The sequence below is a fragment of the Anomaloglossus baeobatrachus genome, chromosome 3, assembly GCF_048569485.1.
Source record: "Anomaloglossus baeobatrachus isolate aAnoBae1 chromosome 3, aAnoBae1.hap1, whole genome shotgun sequence".
NCBI classification, from domain to species: Eukaryota; Metazoa; Chordata; class Amphibia; order Anura; family Aromobatidae; genus Anomaloglossus; species Anomaloglossus baeobatrachus.
The window spans coordinates 322,580,285-322,597,463 of NC_134355.1; the positions used below are offsets into that span (position 1 = coordinate 322,580,285).

Genomic DNA, 17,179 nt, shown 5'->3' on the forward strand with positions numbered 1-17,179 from the left:
ACATTTTTTTGCATCAAATCTGCATCTCCTAGCAGAAAAGTGCCTCAAAATCACAGCGCATTTTTGGTGCATTTTTCTGCTAGGAGAAGCAGATTTTTTGCAAGCAAATACTCCACATATACACATAACCTTAGCTGGTAATCCGGCATTGACTTTACTGAGATCACCTCAGGTGAGCTCCCTGAGTTCAAGTGAGGTCACAGCTAGGGTTCCAGCTGTGAGCTCAGGTGAACTCACTGACATCACTACTCTCACAGCTGCGCCACCATGTGTCCCACAAGCCGTAATGATCGGTCATGTTTTCTAATATGAGCGCCCACTGCAACCTCAGATGTACCAGAGTCCGCATCGTTGTGGGATATTGTGTCTGTGGATTATGTTGGACCTACAGGGGTGTTTTGGGTAATAAATTCGAGAAAGAGGGTGTTTATTGTTGGATTTTTAAATAAAGAATATTTCTTTGTGTTTTCTGTTTATTTATTTTTGCTTACACGATTAGTAATGGGGGGGTCACTTAGACCCCTAACCATTGCTAACCTTAGGCTTGATGACATCTGTGATTTTTTGACAAATCACAGCTGTCTTTAACCCCTTTATTACCCTGATTGCCACCGCACCAGGGCAATCGGGATGAGTCGGGTAAAGTACCAGAATTTAGGCATCTGATGGATTTCCCAATTTTCAGGTGGCTGCAAGCTGATGTTCTTAGGCTGGGGAGGGCTCAATAACCATGGGCCTCCCCAGCCTGAGAATACCAGCCCCCAGCTGTCTACTTTATCTTGGCGGGTTAACAAAATTAGGGGTGAACGAACGCCATTTTTAAAACTTATTTATTTATTTAAATAAATATAACGCACACATCTGGGGGCTGCAGCCTTCACCTGTTTGCTTTTATCCACACTGAGTATCAAAATACGTGGGACCCTACACCATTTTTTACAATTATGTATTTATTTTTACACTCCACTTCAGGACCCACACAGCTAGTGTAAGGGCAATCAAACACAGATGCCGTCACACCAGCAGTCTGATTGCAAACAATCACATATTCTGTCACAGAGGGTGGGCAGGGAAGCAATGAATATTCATGAGATTTAAAGAGAGGACCAGGAAGCAGTGTGATAGCCATGTGGAAACTCAGTCAGTATAATTTCCTGCTTTAATCCCCATTTTGCTTCCTTTTGAATCCCCTTAGACCTTACTAACACCATTTTATAACACTTAAGTTCAGGTCCCTTAGACTTATATGTGGTTCGGGATCCAGGGGCAAGTTTGGCTCAAATCCAATCCCAAAGCGGACTTTCTGTTTAAGGGACCAGCCGAACCTGAACATCTGTGGGTTCACCCATCGTTATAAGAGAGATGCAATGCTTTATTAAGCATTGTATACAAAATAAGTGACAGAAAAGCAAACTGGATTACCTTCACATTACTTAGCAGAGTTGTATTACAGGGCCTGAGGAAGCACAGTCGTCTATCCTTTCTCATTTCACATTTACTGTTGTCATTGGTAACCCGTATAGATATGCCCATTCCACACGTCTTAGAGCATGGACTCCAACCAGTTGCCTGCACAAGACACTTTCTTTTCCAAACAAGGGGTAAAATGCTTGACACTGAAATACAGAACAACATGGTTATTGCACATACCAATGCATTATGATGATGTATAGAATTGATATATAGTCTTTCCTCTCGGTACAGTGGTTAATATTAAATTATAGCAGATGGTTGCAGTGTAATGCCAAGCAGCATGAATGGTTTATTTGCGCATGCAAACTCCAGTGCATCAACATATACAGTATGATTAGCAATAATTATAAAAGCTTCTCAAATACGCTCTCAGTGTGGATGGCAAGATTAATATTTATGTATAATTGCTTTAGAAAGTTAACATAATATTTAAAGCAGCATGAAGCGGCAAACTGATACAGTTTCATGATACAATGTATTATATATGTATTTGTAAACCTATCATATCACTGTACATAAAGTGAGTATCTAAATCTGAAGATTATGAACCATGAAGAGTGTGGCAGCAGCTCACTCCTCTCCCTCTATAGAGAACACCTGAATGTTCACCCAAGGAAGTTGGGTGAGATAGCTATTTAGGGAAAGAAAAGTTTGTAAGATTCATGTATTGTGGAATCTTTACATACATAGCAATATAGAAATATATTCAGTACATGAATAAATAAACCCCTGCAAAACCACTGAATAGGTAAGGAAGGTTATGTACAGGGCCGGCGTCAGCACGCGGCATACCCGGGCAAATGCCGGGGCCCTGGAGAGCTGGGGGGGCCCACTCGGCCTCATCAGTTCTGCTGCCCCCGGGCCGAGTTCCGGGGACCGCAGTCCTTGTCACTGGAAACTGTGGCTGCCGGCCCTTTAAGGCCCGCAGACCACAGCTTTCACTGTGTTCTCCTGCATTGAGCATCATCTGTGGGCGGAGCTACTGCCCGGCGTCCTGCTCGGTCCCACAGATGAAGGAGTCACAGTGCCAGCCAGCGACCCGCAGCACATCGCTTCCCTCCAGCGCTGTGTGGGCCCCATCTGCACCGTGACCTGATCAGTATGTGGGACATCATTCCCTCCCTGTCCCCCCGTGCGTGTGTGGCCCCCGGAGCCGCGTGTGTGGGCCCCGCAGAGCAAGGTGTGTGTCTGTCTGTATGTATGTATGTATATATGCAGCAGAGCAGTATGCGTGTCTGTATGTATGTATGTATATATGCAGCAGAACAGTATGCGTGTCTGTCTGTATGTATGTATATATGCAGCAGAGCAGTATGCGTGTCTGTATGTATGTATGTATGTATATATGCAACAGAGCAGTATGCGTGTCTGTATGTATATATATATGCAGCAGAGCAGTATGCGTGTCTGTATGTATATATGCAGCAGAGCAGTATGCGTGTCTGTATGTATGTATATATGCAGCAGAGCAGTATGCGTGTCTGTATGTATGTATGTATATATGCAGCAGAGAAGTATGCGTGTCTGTCTGTATGTATGCATGTATGTATGCAGCAGAGCAGTATGCGTGTCTGTCTGTATGTATATATGCAGCAGAGCAGTATGCGTGTCTGTATGTATGTATGTATATATGCAGCAGAGCAGTATGCGTGTCTGTATGCATGTATGTATGCAGCAGAGCAGTATGCGTGTCTGTCTGTATGTATATATGCAGCAGAGCAGTATGCGTGTCTGTCTGTATGTATATATGCAGTAGAGCAGTATGCGTGTCTGTCTGTATGTATATATGCAGCAGAGCAGTATGCGTGTCTCTCTGTATGTATATATGCAGCAGAGCAGTATGCGTGTCTGTCTGTATGTATGCATGTATGTATGCAGCAGAGAAGTATGCGTGTCTGTCTGTATGTATGCATGTATGTATGCAGCAGAGCAGTATGCGTGTCTGTCTGTATGTATATATGCAGCAGAGCAGTATGCGTGTCTGTCTGTATGTATATATGCAGCAGAGCAGTATGCGTGTCTGTCTGTATGTATATATGCAGCAGAGCAGTATGCGTGTCTGTCTGTATGTATATATGCAGCAGAGCAGTATGCGTGTCTGTCTGTATGTATGTATATATGCAGCAGAGAAGTATGCGTGTCTGTCTGTATGTATGCATGTATGTATGCAGCAGAGCAGTATGCGTGTCTGTCTGTAAGTATATATGCAGCAGAGCAGTATGCGTGTCTGTCTGTATGTATATATGCAGCAGAGCAGTATGCGTGTCTGTCTGTATGTATGCATGTATGTATGCAGCAGAGCAGTATGCGTGTCTGTCTGTATGTATATATGCAGCAGAGCAGTATGCGTGTCTGTCTGTATGTATATATGCAGCAGAGCAGTATGCGTGTCTGTCTGTATGTATATATGCAGCAGAGCAGTATGCGTGTCTGTCTGTATGTATGTATATATGCAGCAGAGAAGTATGCGTTTCTGTCTGTATGTATGCATGTATGTATGCAGCAGAGCAGTATGCGTGTCTGTCTGTATGTATATATGCAGCAAAGCAGTATGCGTGTCTGTCTGTATGTATATATGCAGCAGAGCAGTATGCGTGTCTGTCTGTATGTATATATGCAGCAGAGCAGTATGCGTGTCTGTCTGTATGTATATATGCAGCAGAGCAGTATGCGTGTCTGTCTGTATGTATGCATGTATGTATGCAGCAGAGCAGTATGCGTGTCTGTCTGTATGTATATATGCAGCAGAGCAGTATGCGTGTCTGTATGTATGTATGTATATATGCAGCAGAGCAGTATGCGTGTCTGTCTGTATGTATATATGCAGCAGAGCAGTATGCGTGTCTGTTTGTCTGTATGTATGTATGCAGCAGAGCAGTATGTGTGTGTCTGTATGTATGCATGCAGCAGAGCAGTATATGTGTGTCTGTATGTATGTATGCAGCAGAGCAGTATATGTGTGTCTGTATGTATGTATGCAGCAGAGCAGTGTGTCTGTATGTATGTATGCAGCAGAGCAGTGTGTCTGTATGTATGTATGTATGCATGCAGCAGAGCAGTATGTGTGTGTCTGTCTATATGTATGTATGTAGCAGAGCAGTGTGTGTGTGTCTGTCTATATGTATGTATGCATGCAGAGCAGTATGTGTGTGTCTGTATGTATGTAGCAGAGCAGTATGTGTGTGTCTGTCTATATGTATGTATGCAGCATAGCAGTGTGTCTCTGTATGTATGCATGTATGATGTGTATCTATGTATGACAGTGTATATGACTGTATAGATTTGTCTGTTTATATGTTTTTTTGTGAGTTTGCCTTTAAATATGTATATGTACGTGTATGTATCTGTGTATGTGTGTGTGTGTCTGCGTGTTTATGGGGCCCACTGGAACTCTTCCGCCCGGGGCCCACAAAAACCTGGAGCCGGCCCTGGTTATGTATATAAAAATAAAAAATTTTTTAAAAAAAATGGACAAATGGTAGGCTGGTGTTGGAATATGCAAGCAGAGTACACAAAAATGAAAAGTAATGAATGGAAAAAAACATCCTTTCAGCAGTGCCTATGACAGTATAATGTATACAATGTATACCAGTGTAGCATTAATGATAAATATAGTCAGATGTGACATCAGGAAGGGGATTATGATTAACTCACCCTGGATGCATTAAACCATCTGCCGGAGGCTGCGATATATTATATACATATAGACAAACTATAGAATTGGTGTTGCATATCCAGTGATAAGCAAAAGGGTAACAATGTTTTGAACTTTTGACTTTCAGGCTCCATATCTCACCATCCACTACAGCTTTGAACGTGAGACTTTAATTTTATAGGCAATCATCTTGACTAGCTCATACATGAATTTGACTTGCAACTATTTAGCTTATGATTAGTTATGCAGATTCTTGTCATGTTACTGCATTATTACTGTTTTGCTCCTGGTGTTTAAAAAATGTTTTTCTTCCTATACAGTATATTAAAACTTACAACCTGTTGTCACATTCCCTAATATCTCAGGGCTTTATTAGGTTGATTCCCAAGTAAAAAGTCACTGGTTTGAATCAAGGAACAACTATGAAGATTTCCCAATAAAAGAGAAACAACAGCATCTAGCTCGATAGTCATCTCTTGGCTAAGAAAATTGTCAAACTTCATCATGTGTGTGCCATGACAATTGGAGGAATTTAAAATAAAGTCTGTCCATCCAATAAAAAGCCAAGAGGTGGACGTCCAAGCAAAATATCGGAGTCAACAAGTCAGCTCATTACAAGGTCTATCAGTTCAGCCGTGACAAGCAGCAGTGGAGGTGGCTCCTATGCTTCATAATAGTGAGATCACAGACATCCATGCAAGCACAGTGCAATGCACATTACACAAGTGTGTAATGATGGCCCCCGAAAAAGGTGAAAAAACCTTGGCTTCAATATCATAAAAAGTGTCGTATCAAGTTTGCAAAGTACAGAAAGTGGACAGGAGAAGATTAGAAACAGATGATTTGGAGCAATGAGAAGAAAGTCAATAGACAAGGTTCTGATGGGTGCAAATGGCTCCAGAAGAAACAAGGGAAAAGGGGGCAATGGATTGTGAAATTGAAGAAACTGTCAAGTAAGGGTTGTTTCACAGCCAAAGACGTTGGATACTTGACCAGGATCGATGGTGGTCTCAATACTGAGCTATATGTGAATATCCTACAAGATGAGTTACTTTGTATACTCGAGTACTCTGAGTATGAAAAGGACAACATAGTGTTCCAGCAGGACAACGACCTGAAGCATACGTTGAGATTGGCAAGGAAATGGTTCAATGATAATGAAGTACATGTGCTGGATTCGCCCCAACAGTCCCCAGACCCCAACCCAATCGAACACTTGTGGGTAGAGTTGAAGAAAAAGCTGTATACATATCAAAGTGAGTTGACCAGTATGTACCAACATTGGGATTATGTAGAAGAAACCTGGAATCAGATATTGCTCAAGACCTGCTTGATTCTGATCAAGAGCATGCCCAGAAGGATTCAGGCAGTGTTGAAAGCCAAAGGTGTGGATTTACAAGATACTAACAAAATAATACAAATTTAAATTAAGATTTTGTTAAGAGTAAAACAGTAACAATGCAGTGATGTGACAAGAATATGCATAACTAATCATATGCTAAATGGTTGCAAGTGAAATTTATGTTTGAGATAGCCAAGATGATTGTCTATAAAATGAAGGCAGTGGATGTAGTGGATGGTGAGATATGGAGCTTGAAAGTCAAAAGTTCAAAACATTGAAACTTTTGCTTGTCAGTGCAAATAAACAGTATTATGATATAATATGTGTTGGAGATAATGACACTGCCCAAAAAGGGGGTTTGTAATAAACTCATCCCAAACTGGGAAAACGTCCATTGGGTGGGCACAATGATCGTATATGGAGGTATCCAATAAGAGGATAACTAAAGTCTGGTGATGAAAAAAGTGCTCGGGTGCAATGCAGCTGCTAAGTGTGCCCCGGTTGCCAGCAGTCCTGGCCACGGAAGCAAAGTGCAAGGCGCTGATGCATGAGTAGCATGTGACATTACACAGGTGCAATATGGTAGCTGGCAGGGCTTGTACTTCCTTAGGTATTTCTGAACTTCCGAGTTGCTTTAACAGGGTTTTTTTTATACATAATCTTCCGTACCAATTCAGTGTTAGCGCAGGAGTTTATTTATTCATTTATTTTATTCCTACCCTTAGCACACTGCTGACAGGAGTGTTTCATACCCTTTTTGCTGCTTGGCTTGCACTTTGTCACTGTGCTCATTTTTACTTTTTATGGCGCAGGGGTAACTATATTGAAATATTTAATACATGTCATGCAGCAATTTATATAAAGTGCTGGTCTGATAACCTTTAATATTAAAGCTAAATTCAGTAAAAAAAACAACAACAAAACAATAGATGCTCAATAAAACATTAATACTGAGAACTGACTCTAGAAATAAATTGATGTATTTTGGGCAAATCTATTGTGTACCTGAAAGGGAGACATGGGTGTAAAGCTGTCAGAGCAGGAAGCGGGTTAAAAGCCAAATAATCTGCAATACACAAAGGCATGTTATATTATTGCATATGTAACAGAGTATTTGCCCATGCCAACAGCATATAAAGCGAAAGCTGACATGACAATGCTGACCAAATAGGTGAGAAAATAAACATGAACTTAAAGTGAGAATTTAAGAGTAACTATTCAGATGCTACTCAATCTAAAGTGCATTTTAGCAAGATGCGCCTAATTTATTCAGAGACAATGGGGTATATTTATCAATGCTTTCTAATTCCTAGACAATGCAAGTGACGCGCCCACGGGATCTGAGGTTACCCATCACTGGGCCACGGTTTTTCTCCTGGGTCGCCACGGTGGCCTTGTCCGGTTCCGTGACCTCGGCGGAGTCAATAAAGATGGGGATGATGGGAGTAATTGTTCGTGACGCTACCTGTGGTGTGTGGCCAGTATTAGCCGCTGCTGCAGTAAGTTTCTCTCCTGGGGTAGATGGTGACGCACCTCGGGTGTTGCAGCTCTCCACAGGCAGTGCTTGGTCCCAGGGAGGATGATAAGAGTAATAGTCACCCATGGCGCAGGGGCGCGATGTTGAAAGCGCCGGCAGTAATGGGACGACACAGAGGGTGCAGTTCAAGTTCTTTAGTCACTGGAAGCACACTGCCGTTGGAGCACCGAGCTACTCTGTGATGGGCTTCAGCCGATCCCGGATACTTCGGAGGTCAAGGCCGGTGTTTCCTTCTGTGCGTCACCTTTCGATGGTTTCCCTCCACCCCAGCTCCTGGGCCGTGGAACGGGTCATGAGTGCCTTCTGCACTCCCCGCGAGATTTGGGATCCCCCATCTTTCCTAAGAACCCGGGTCGAGCTTCCAGCTCCAGACCACGGGTCTCGAACTGTCCGTGTTTTTGCTTATCTCTTCCTGAGTGCGACCTGGCACTTGCCGCACCCAGAGCTGACTGACTACTGTGTGAGATGGCTCCTAACTCCCTTGTTGGGGAAGTGGGCAAGAGGTCCAATATCTCGTGATGGCCACCCCAGCACCTAACCTAGCCCAGTCCCAGTGGAAGAGCTCCCATGTTATGTGCTGGTTGAGTGTGTTGTTGGTTGTATTCCGGTGACTTCCTCCATATCCGAGATGATTACGGCACCTCGGGTGAGGTGCAGTACCGTGTGGCGTCTGAAGCCGCAGGAGCGCCACACAAGCTTAGACTAGACAGTCTTAAAATGTCCCAAATTTAATTAATGGTTAGATCAGGAACACCTCTAAATATTTTAGTCTAGGTTTACAGCACATGTTTGTTGGCTACAAAATTTTGCACACAAAGTCTCACATAAATCATGCTTCATTTTGGAGAAGCCACATCTTCTTGTCACAAAAAGCACAATATGTATCTAAAACATGTGCAAGTCATGAGAAACAGGGTTTTTTTAGGCAAATTGCATTTGAAATTTGGCACATTTAGCTTGATAAATTAACCCTTCTAAGTTTCAATCAAATCCTTAGCTTTTGTAAAATAAAGCCATAATTTATGTATAATTTATGACAATTTCTATTGTAAATCACTGTAAATTAGATGTCCATTGGAGATACACCCCTTCCTCTAAGTCTTACCATAACATAGAAACATAGCAAAAGCAGCAGAAAATAGGACACATTGAGCAAGAAAGACCTGTGCTAAAATTCGCAACATTTTTCCATCACTATTCTGATACACAACCTATAATGAAACACCTGCTTTCATAGTTCCAAAAATATTCCCATTCTCCCTTTTCCGTCTAATATTGTTTCTGCAGTATATGGTTGATTACAGGTGCATATCACAGATCCGTGTTTAGAAATTAATACAGTATATTTGGATTTGTGCCAGATAAAGCTATACACACATGGCCAAAAATTTTGTTACCCTTGAAATTGTTATAGAAAATGAAGTATTTCTCTCAGAAAATTATTCCAATTACACATATGTTGTCATAAACATGTTTATTTCCTTCGGGAGTATTTGAACAACACAAAACAAAAGAGGGAAAAAAGCAAATTGGACATAATTGCACATAAAAACCACAAAATGGGTGTTACCAAATTGTTGGCCACTTTCCAAAATGTACTTGAGTAAGCCAAACTCCTTCTGAGAAAGCATCTTGTGGACAGTTGAGACTAAGATAGAGCTGTTTAGTAAACACATCATTATACTGTTTACCAAAAATGGGATGAGGCCTACAAAGAAACACAGTACCTACAGTCAAATATGGTGTAGGTTCAATGATGTTTTTGGGTTGTTTTGCTGCTTCTGGCACTGGGTGCCTTGATTGTGTGCAATGCATCATGAAATATGAAGACTACCAAAGAATTTTGGGTTGCAATGTAGGGCCCAGTGTCAGAAAGCTAGGTTTGCATCCTAGGTCAACGACTCCAAACATACCTAAGAAGCACCCAGAAATAGATTAAAACAAAGCGCTGGAGAGTTCTGAAGTAGCCAGGAATGAGTCCAGACCTAAATCTCATTGAACATCTGTGGACAGATCTTAAAATTGCTGTTGGGAGAAGGCAACCTTTAAATATCAGAGACCTAGAGAAGTTTACAAAGGAAGAGTGGTCCAAAGTACCAGGTGAGAGGTGTAAGAAGCTTGTTGATGGTTATAAGAAGCTATTAATTGCAGTTATTTATTGCAAATTGTGTGCAACCAAATATTAAGTTTAGGGTGCCAACAATTTTGTCCGGCCCATTTTTTGAGTTTTGTGTAAAATTATGTCCAATTTGCCTTTTTTTCCTCAGTTTTTGTTTTTGTTTTTTTTCCAATACAGACAAAGGAAATAAACATGTGTGTAACAAAATTTGTAATTGCAATAATTTTCTGGGAGAAATACTTCCTTTTCTGGAACAATTTCAAGGGTGCCAACACTTTCAGTCATGACTGTATATGAAGTTATTTTTGGCACAGATAAATTATTAAGTGGGGCTGCTACATATTATAACAGTTAAATATTTGTATAAGTGAGGGAATCATATGTGCTGGGAATGTAAATTTTTTTTCCATTATCCCTTCTAAATACGTATGTAATATGGTATGTGTAATAAAATACTTTCCAATTGCCGTCTTCCCAGCTCCCAGCGTTTTCTTCTGGCCCACATGACATGAAATCATACTAGCTGAGGGGGATTGTGTGTCGAAGTCACTTTCTTAGTGTAAAGAGTGGTTAAGTGTGCCAGAAGAGGACTGGAGCTGCGCTGTAAACTGGAGGAGAGGCAATCAGTTAATATTAGAGTTGAGCGAGTACCTAACTATTTGTACTTGCTATACTCATAACGAGTACTGTCTAATACTCGCATGTGCAATGCAAGTCAATGGGGAAAACTCGCAATGTAACGAGTAACCTGAATGCCGCACTATTTGCTACTCCCACGAATAGTACGGCATTCGGGTTACTCATTACATTGCTAGTTTTTCCCCATTGACTTATATTGAACATGCTATTTGGAACGAATACACGAGTATTAGACAGTACTTGTTATGAGTATAGCGAGTACGAGTAGTTTGCTACTTGCTCAACTCTAGTTAGTATTTTAATACACTTAGGGGTACTTTGCACACTACGACATCGCAAGCCGATGCTTGCGATGCCAAGCGCGATAGTCCCCGCCCCCGTCGCAGCAGCGATATCTTGTGATTACTGCCGTAGCGAACATTATCTCTACGGCAGCTTCACATGCACTCACCTGCCCTGCGACGTCGCTCAAGCCGGCAAACCGCCTCCTTACTAAGGGGGCGGGTCGTGCGGCGTCACAGCGACGTCACACGGCAGGCGGCCAATAGAAGCAGAGGGGCGGAGATGAGCGGGACGTAAACATCCCGCCCACCTCCGTCCTTCCACATAGCCTGCGTGAGCCGCGGTGACGCAGGTAGGAGATGTTCCTCGCTCCTGTGGCTTCATACACAGCAATGTGTGCTGCCGCAGGGGAACGAGGAACAACATCGTACCGTCGCTGCACCTACATTATAGAAATGTCGGACACTACACCGATGATACGATTACGACGCTTTTGTGCTCGTTAATCGTATCATAAAGGATTTACACACTACGATATCGACAGCGACGCCGGATGTGTGTCACTTACGATTTGACCCCACCGACATCGCACCTGCGATATCGTAGTGTGCAAAGTACCCCTTACACTTCATTACACACATTTCAGTAAACAGAATACCATATTATTGGTTCCAGTATGCATTGCATATATATATAACCTACAAAAAGAATACTGAAACCCATATTTAAAACAATAATTTTTATTATTGAAAAATTGTTAAAAGATTTTACAGGAAGAAAATGGGGGGGGGGGGGAAGGGAGCATGAAAAATGAACAGTGAATAATTAAATCCTGAAATGGTCACCCAGAAGCTGGAAGAGGAGTAATATATTGATTCAATACATGAGCTGAGAGAAGGGGTCTCAATAGAAATGGAGTATTGTATGGAGAGTCGGACACCAATCTTAAAAGGTATCCTATGTACATATTTAAGTACTTTATAAGTAACAAGATACTACTAATTGCATATAAGGCCTAAATCAGCCCACATAAATAACTCCTATACAATAGTCCTCACCATATAAAATCAAGTAGACAGTTGACTAAAATATAAAGTGCTAATTATTGTTTTAAATATGAGTTTCAGTATTCTTTTTGTAGGTTATACATTACACACATTGTTAGAAACGATTAGAAAAAAAAATTGCTGAGACATTTTTTATATTTTATCTCCTAAACTCACAGCTGCTATGAGTACTTGCAGCTAGGCATATTCATGCACTGAGAACTTCATTTAGTCACTGTTGTTTGCTAGCTTGCTATTTTTTACTGTGTATATGGATAAATTCTCTAAGTACACACAATGGTTAAATCAGTAAGCTTATTATTTTCTTAAATTGGCAGATAGTATCTCAAACGTAATATATAATTTGCCAATGAATAAAACTGCCCTGCAGATCTCAAACTAGATAGGTAGATAAATACTAGATGAGTTAATCAATTCAATGTATATCCAATTCCTGTTGAATTTGTTGAAATTCAATGGACTAAAATTTGAAAAATTTGATTCCTGCCAATCACCAAAAATATAAACCACTATTTTTACACAATATAAAAGATATAAAAGATGCAATATAAAAGACTGCATTAGCAAGAGAAGGCTCACATGACCTCAGATGTGTTCCGGAAGGCTTCCCAATAATGTCTGGCAGCTATCACATCACATAGTATAACACATCCTATCATAGCCTGCATAAAAGCTGATGCAGGGAATACAGCACTGCATCCATTTTGGGTGAATTTGATAAGTGAAAGGATGTCACCGCTCACAGCTTACCAATAGAAAAAGAAAAGGCTAAAGACTGGGAATAGTGATAGTGTGTAAAAGGGATGGTGTGGGAGAGTCATTATTTAAATAAACTTTTTTTTCCTGTGTGTATGTTTTTTTCTTTGGATTACTGGGTTAGTAATGGGGGTGTCTGATAGACACCTCTCCATTACTAACGCCAGGACTTGATGCCAGCTGACATTACAGAGCTTACATTAGCCCCCAAAAACATTACCCTGATTGCCACTGCACCAGAGCAATTGGGAAGAGCCAGGCAAAGCACCAGATTTGGCGCATCTAATGTGATGTACCAAGTTTGGGGTGGCTGCAGGCTGGTATTTTTAGACTGAGAAGTGCCAAATAACCATTGACCTTCCCAGCCTGAGCATATCAGTTCCCAGCTGTCTGCTTTACCTTGGCTGGTTGTCAAAAATGGAGGAACCCCACTTCATTTTTTTTAATTATTTACTTATTAGGTTAAGCAAAGATAAAAACACCCTTTAGTGCAACATGAAAGGCACTAAAGGGTGCAATTGAACAAACTCTGCTCTAATCTAAGCTCTCCATTGTAGATCAACTCTCCGTGAACTGCTTCCAGAATACAGTGTGCCGACCACCGCGCTCCTAGGGCTCATATAAGGGTTGATGATGAAATGCAACCTGCCAATCACAGTAATTCCCGTAACCAACATGGCTACGGCATTGCCGTCTTTGGCAGTCAATCTCCACATGTTTATTAACAGCCACAAAACCTGAGGTAGGGACTTCAACATGGCGCTCGAGCTACCGTGATGCTCGGCCGAGTAGTGAGCACTGACGAGCACACTTGCTCATCACTTCTGTTTGTGCTACAGAGTTTGTATGGTCATGGATTCATCCCAGGAGACCTCAGAGTGTTCTATACATCTTTCATGAAGACGAGCACTTGCAATTTGGAAAAATTTGCCAAAGCTGAAGAGTTTGAATTTCAAGAGATTAGATTGTAGCTAGATGGATATTAAAAATTGATAGACAATAGAACTCGTAGATAGTATAAGATATATAGATTGCTCGTACCTGGTATGAATTTGTAGTCTGTCGTATCTGGGTTCTTCTCCAATGCACAGTTTGCTAGATCAGACTTTTTCTTCACGAGTCCAGTGGCATCTGTACAGTGGCTATCAGATTGTTTGGAATTAGGTATAGGGGTGCATCCTATGGTGTCACTTATACACAGACATGTGTAAAATGGACTGGGCTGGAAGGACTGGCCATTTTGATAAAGCACCCCATTGAGTTCACATCCAACAGCAAATATATCTAAAAGTTGAAGAAAAATATATAGATAGTAACTTGTATATGCTAGTAACCTACAAAAACACAAACAGGTGCTGTCAGTTAAATGTGCCCCCTTTTTATCTAAAGAAAGGCACTAGCTATCTAACACTATCCTATTGATATGTTTGCAGGTGACATAAAGACTTGTATGTGCAGGTATAAGAAAGGCTTCCTTCACACATCATTATGTAATGAATTCAGAAATGAGCTCAACTTGGCAAGCCGTTTGGCAGAGCTCTACCTGGATAATGCCAAAATAGGCAGCCGCCGGAAAGTTGCAACTAATAAATAAATTCATGATTTTACAAAAGTGGATAGAAAAATGTGTTTAATTTTTTTAACATTGCAATCCTATGTCAAATCACATTTGATCAACCAAGATCAAAATTAAGTCAACCTCCGGTGGTAGTACAGCTAATAGATCTCCATCAGTCATGTTCATTGAATTTGTGAAAGATGTAAAATAAAACCTTAAAGCATAACCATCATTTTAATTTTTATTTCATAAATCAATAGTACAGATGAAATTAAGCAACTTTGTAATATATCTTTTCAAACAAATTTGCTTCTTTCTCTGCCAGAATTGATCAGTCATTATCAAAATTCTCAATTCTGGGGTAATATCTGTATTCAGTGAAGATTTTCCCATTACTGAGATAGGAGATGGCAGCTGTTACTGATGAGATTCTATGATATGGGAGGAGGGAGAAGCTAAAGGCAGAGGGAGGAGCTAGAAGAAGGCAGGGTTAGATGCAGAGGAAGGAGCAAGATGGAGAGCTTTGCCCCTCCTCCCTCTTCTATCTACATAGAATCTCATCAGTAACAACTGCTTTCTCATCAGTAATAACTGATAAGATATATTACAAAGTTGCTTATTTTCCTGTGTACTATCGATTTATGAAATAAAATTTAAAGTTACGGTTATGCTTCAGAGGTATAGGTAATGTCCACGTTTTAGTGGCATGTGGTTCTTAGGTCTTGTATGTAGTGCTAATTTACTTTTTAACCCCTTTACAACCAAGGACATACCAGTACGTCTTTGGTCATATAGAGGTAATTACCGCCAGCTGCTGCGGTGAGCCGGCAGTGATCCTTCCACATGTCTGCTGATTTAAACAGCAGACATATGGGGCTAACAAGTGCGGGTGGATCCGCAATTCAACTATGCCTGCTTACCACTTAGATTGCGCTGTCAATATGTGACGATGGTTGCCATGGTAGCGACGTGTCATGTGATGACTCCTGACGCTGTCATGATTTATATCCGGTGCTAGCAGAGAGATCGCTGGCTCTCACAGGAACGCTGCACTCAAAATGTGCAGTGATAAAGTCCCCTAGGGGGACTAGTAAAATAAATAAAGAATGTAAAAAAAAGTTTTAAAAAATATGAAAAAAACCTAAAAGTTCAAATCACTCCCATTTGCCCCATTGAAAATAAAACAGTTAAAAAATATACGCATATTTGGTATCATCGCATTCAGAAATGCCCGATCTATCAAAATATAAAATCAACTAATCTGATCAGTATACGATGTGGTGAGAAAAAAAATCCAAACACCAAATTGACATTTTTGGCTGGCTACAAAATGTATTTAAAATGCAATAACAGGCGATCAAAATGTAGCATCCGCAAGAAAACTGGTATCATTAAAAATGTCAGTTCAAGACACAAAAAAAAAAAGCTTTCACTGAGCCCCAGATCCTGAAAAATGAGAACGCTATGGGTCTCAGAAAATGATGTAAACTTCTGATTTTTTTGTAACCCCTTAGATAAAAGTAAAAGTATACATGTTTGGTATTTCAGAACTCATACTGACCTAAGGCATCATAACAACACATCAGTATTACCATATAATGAACATGGTGAATAAAATATCCCAAAAACAGTTGTGCAATTACACCTTTTTTGCAATTTCACCGCACTTGGAATTTTTTCCCATTTACCAGTACACTATATGGTAAAACTAATTGTTTCATTCAAAAGTACAACTTGTCCCGCAAAAAATAAGCCCTAAATGGCTATACTGAAGGAAAAATAAAAATGTTACAGTTCTCGGAAGAAGGAGAACAAAACACAAAAAAGAAAAATGGAAAATTGCCCGGAGCTGTAGGGGTTAATATATCAAGAAAACTGTTAAAATGTCCAAATTCCTTTCATAGCCATAAAGTTTATGTATGAAATTCTATCATCGATGAGATTAGATTGGTGAGATTAGCATTGTACTGCACACTACATTACTATTGAGGTCAATATATCTATATATATAATTGCCTTATTCTGTCTGTCTGTCTGTCTTGCTCCAAAATTGTGTCCTTACGGTGACACAAAGCTGATTGGCCGCTGGGCTCGCCATGGTCCCGCCCCCCCGCACGGATTGGCCGCTCGCCCACGCCCCGCCCCCCTCACGCAATGCACGCTCGCTCTGGCCCCGCACGCATTCCCCGAACCGATCGACACGGAGTCACGACTCCCAGGTGAGTACTGTACCCCCGGGAGCCCACATCAGCGTACACCGCCAACCCAGTCGACACATACCCTCGCATTGCTGGGGTTGCCGCCGTATGCTGGTGTGGGCTCCCCTAAGAGCGGGATACGGGATACGCTGGTAACCATGGTAGCATAGTTACCAGCGCATCAAGGTCCTGCAGCGGCGGAACATACACACACGCACGCACACACACTCACATCAGATCACACTCACTTTCACACACACATCACATCGCATCCACACACTCACAACATCCTGGGATATCGCTTGCTTCTCGGCGGCGATACTGTGCAGTGAACTTCCAGGACCTGCCGGAGGATCACATGGCCAGAAGCATGTGGTATCTTCGGATGTTGTGAGTGTGAGCGCGTATGTGCAATATCGTCAATGTGTGTGTGCGTGAGTGTATGCGATCGGGTGTGCGTGAGTGTATGCGTATGCGATCGGATCTGTGTCGGCAGAGGAGCACGGCGTGCTGGAGGAGGCTGGGAGAAGAGAGGCTGATGCTAGGGACAGAA

At 41.4% G+C, this 17,179-nt stretch overlaps 1 protein-coding gene across 1 annotated transcript in view; it reads right to left on the reverse strand.

The window, feature by feature from the left end:
• CCN6 (cellular communication network factor 6) overlaps window positions 1-17,179 on the reverse strand; it is a 46,414-nt gene that overhangs the window by 11,716 nt on the left and 17,519 nt on the right. The window contains exons 3-4 of the mRNA XM_075341486.1: window positions 13,912-14,154; window positions 1,423-1,616 (exon numbers count right to left, since the gene is read on the reverse strand). Coding sequence (XP_075197601.1) covers window positions 1,423-1,616; window positions 13,912-14,154 — 437 coding nt within the window. The remainder of the gene's footprint in view (window positions 1-1,422; window positions 1,617-13,911; window positions 14,155-17,179) is intronic.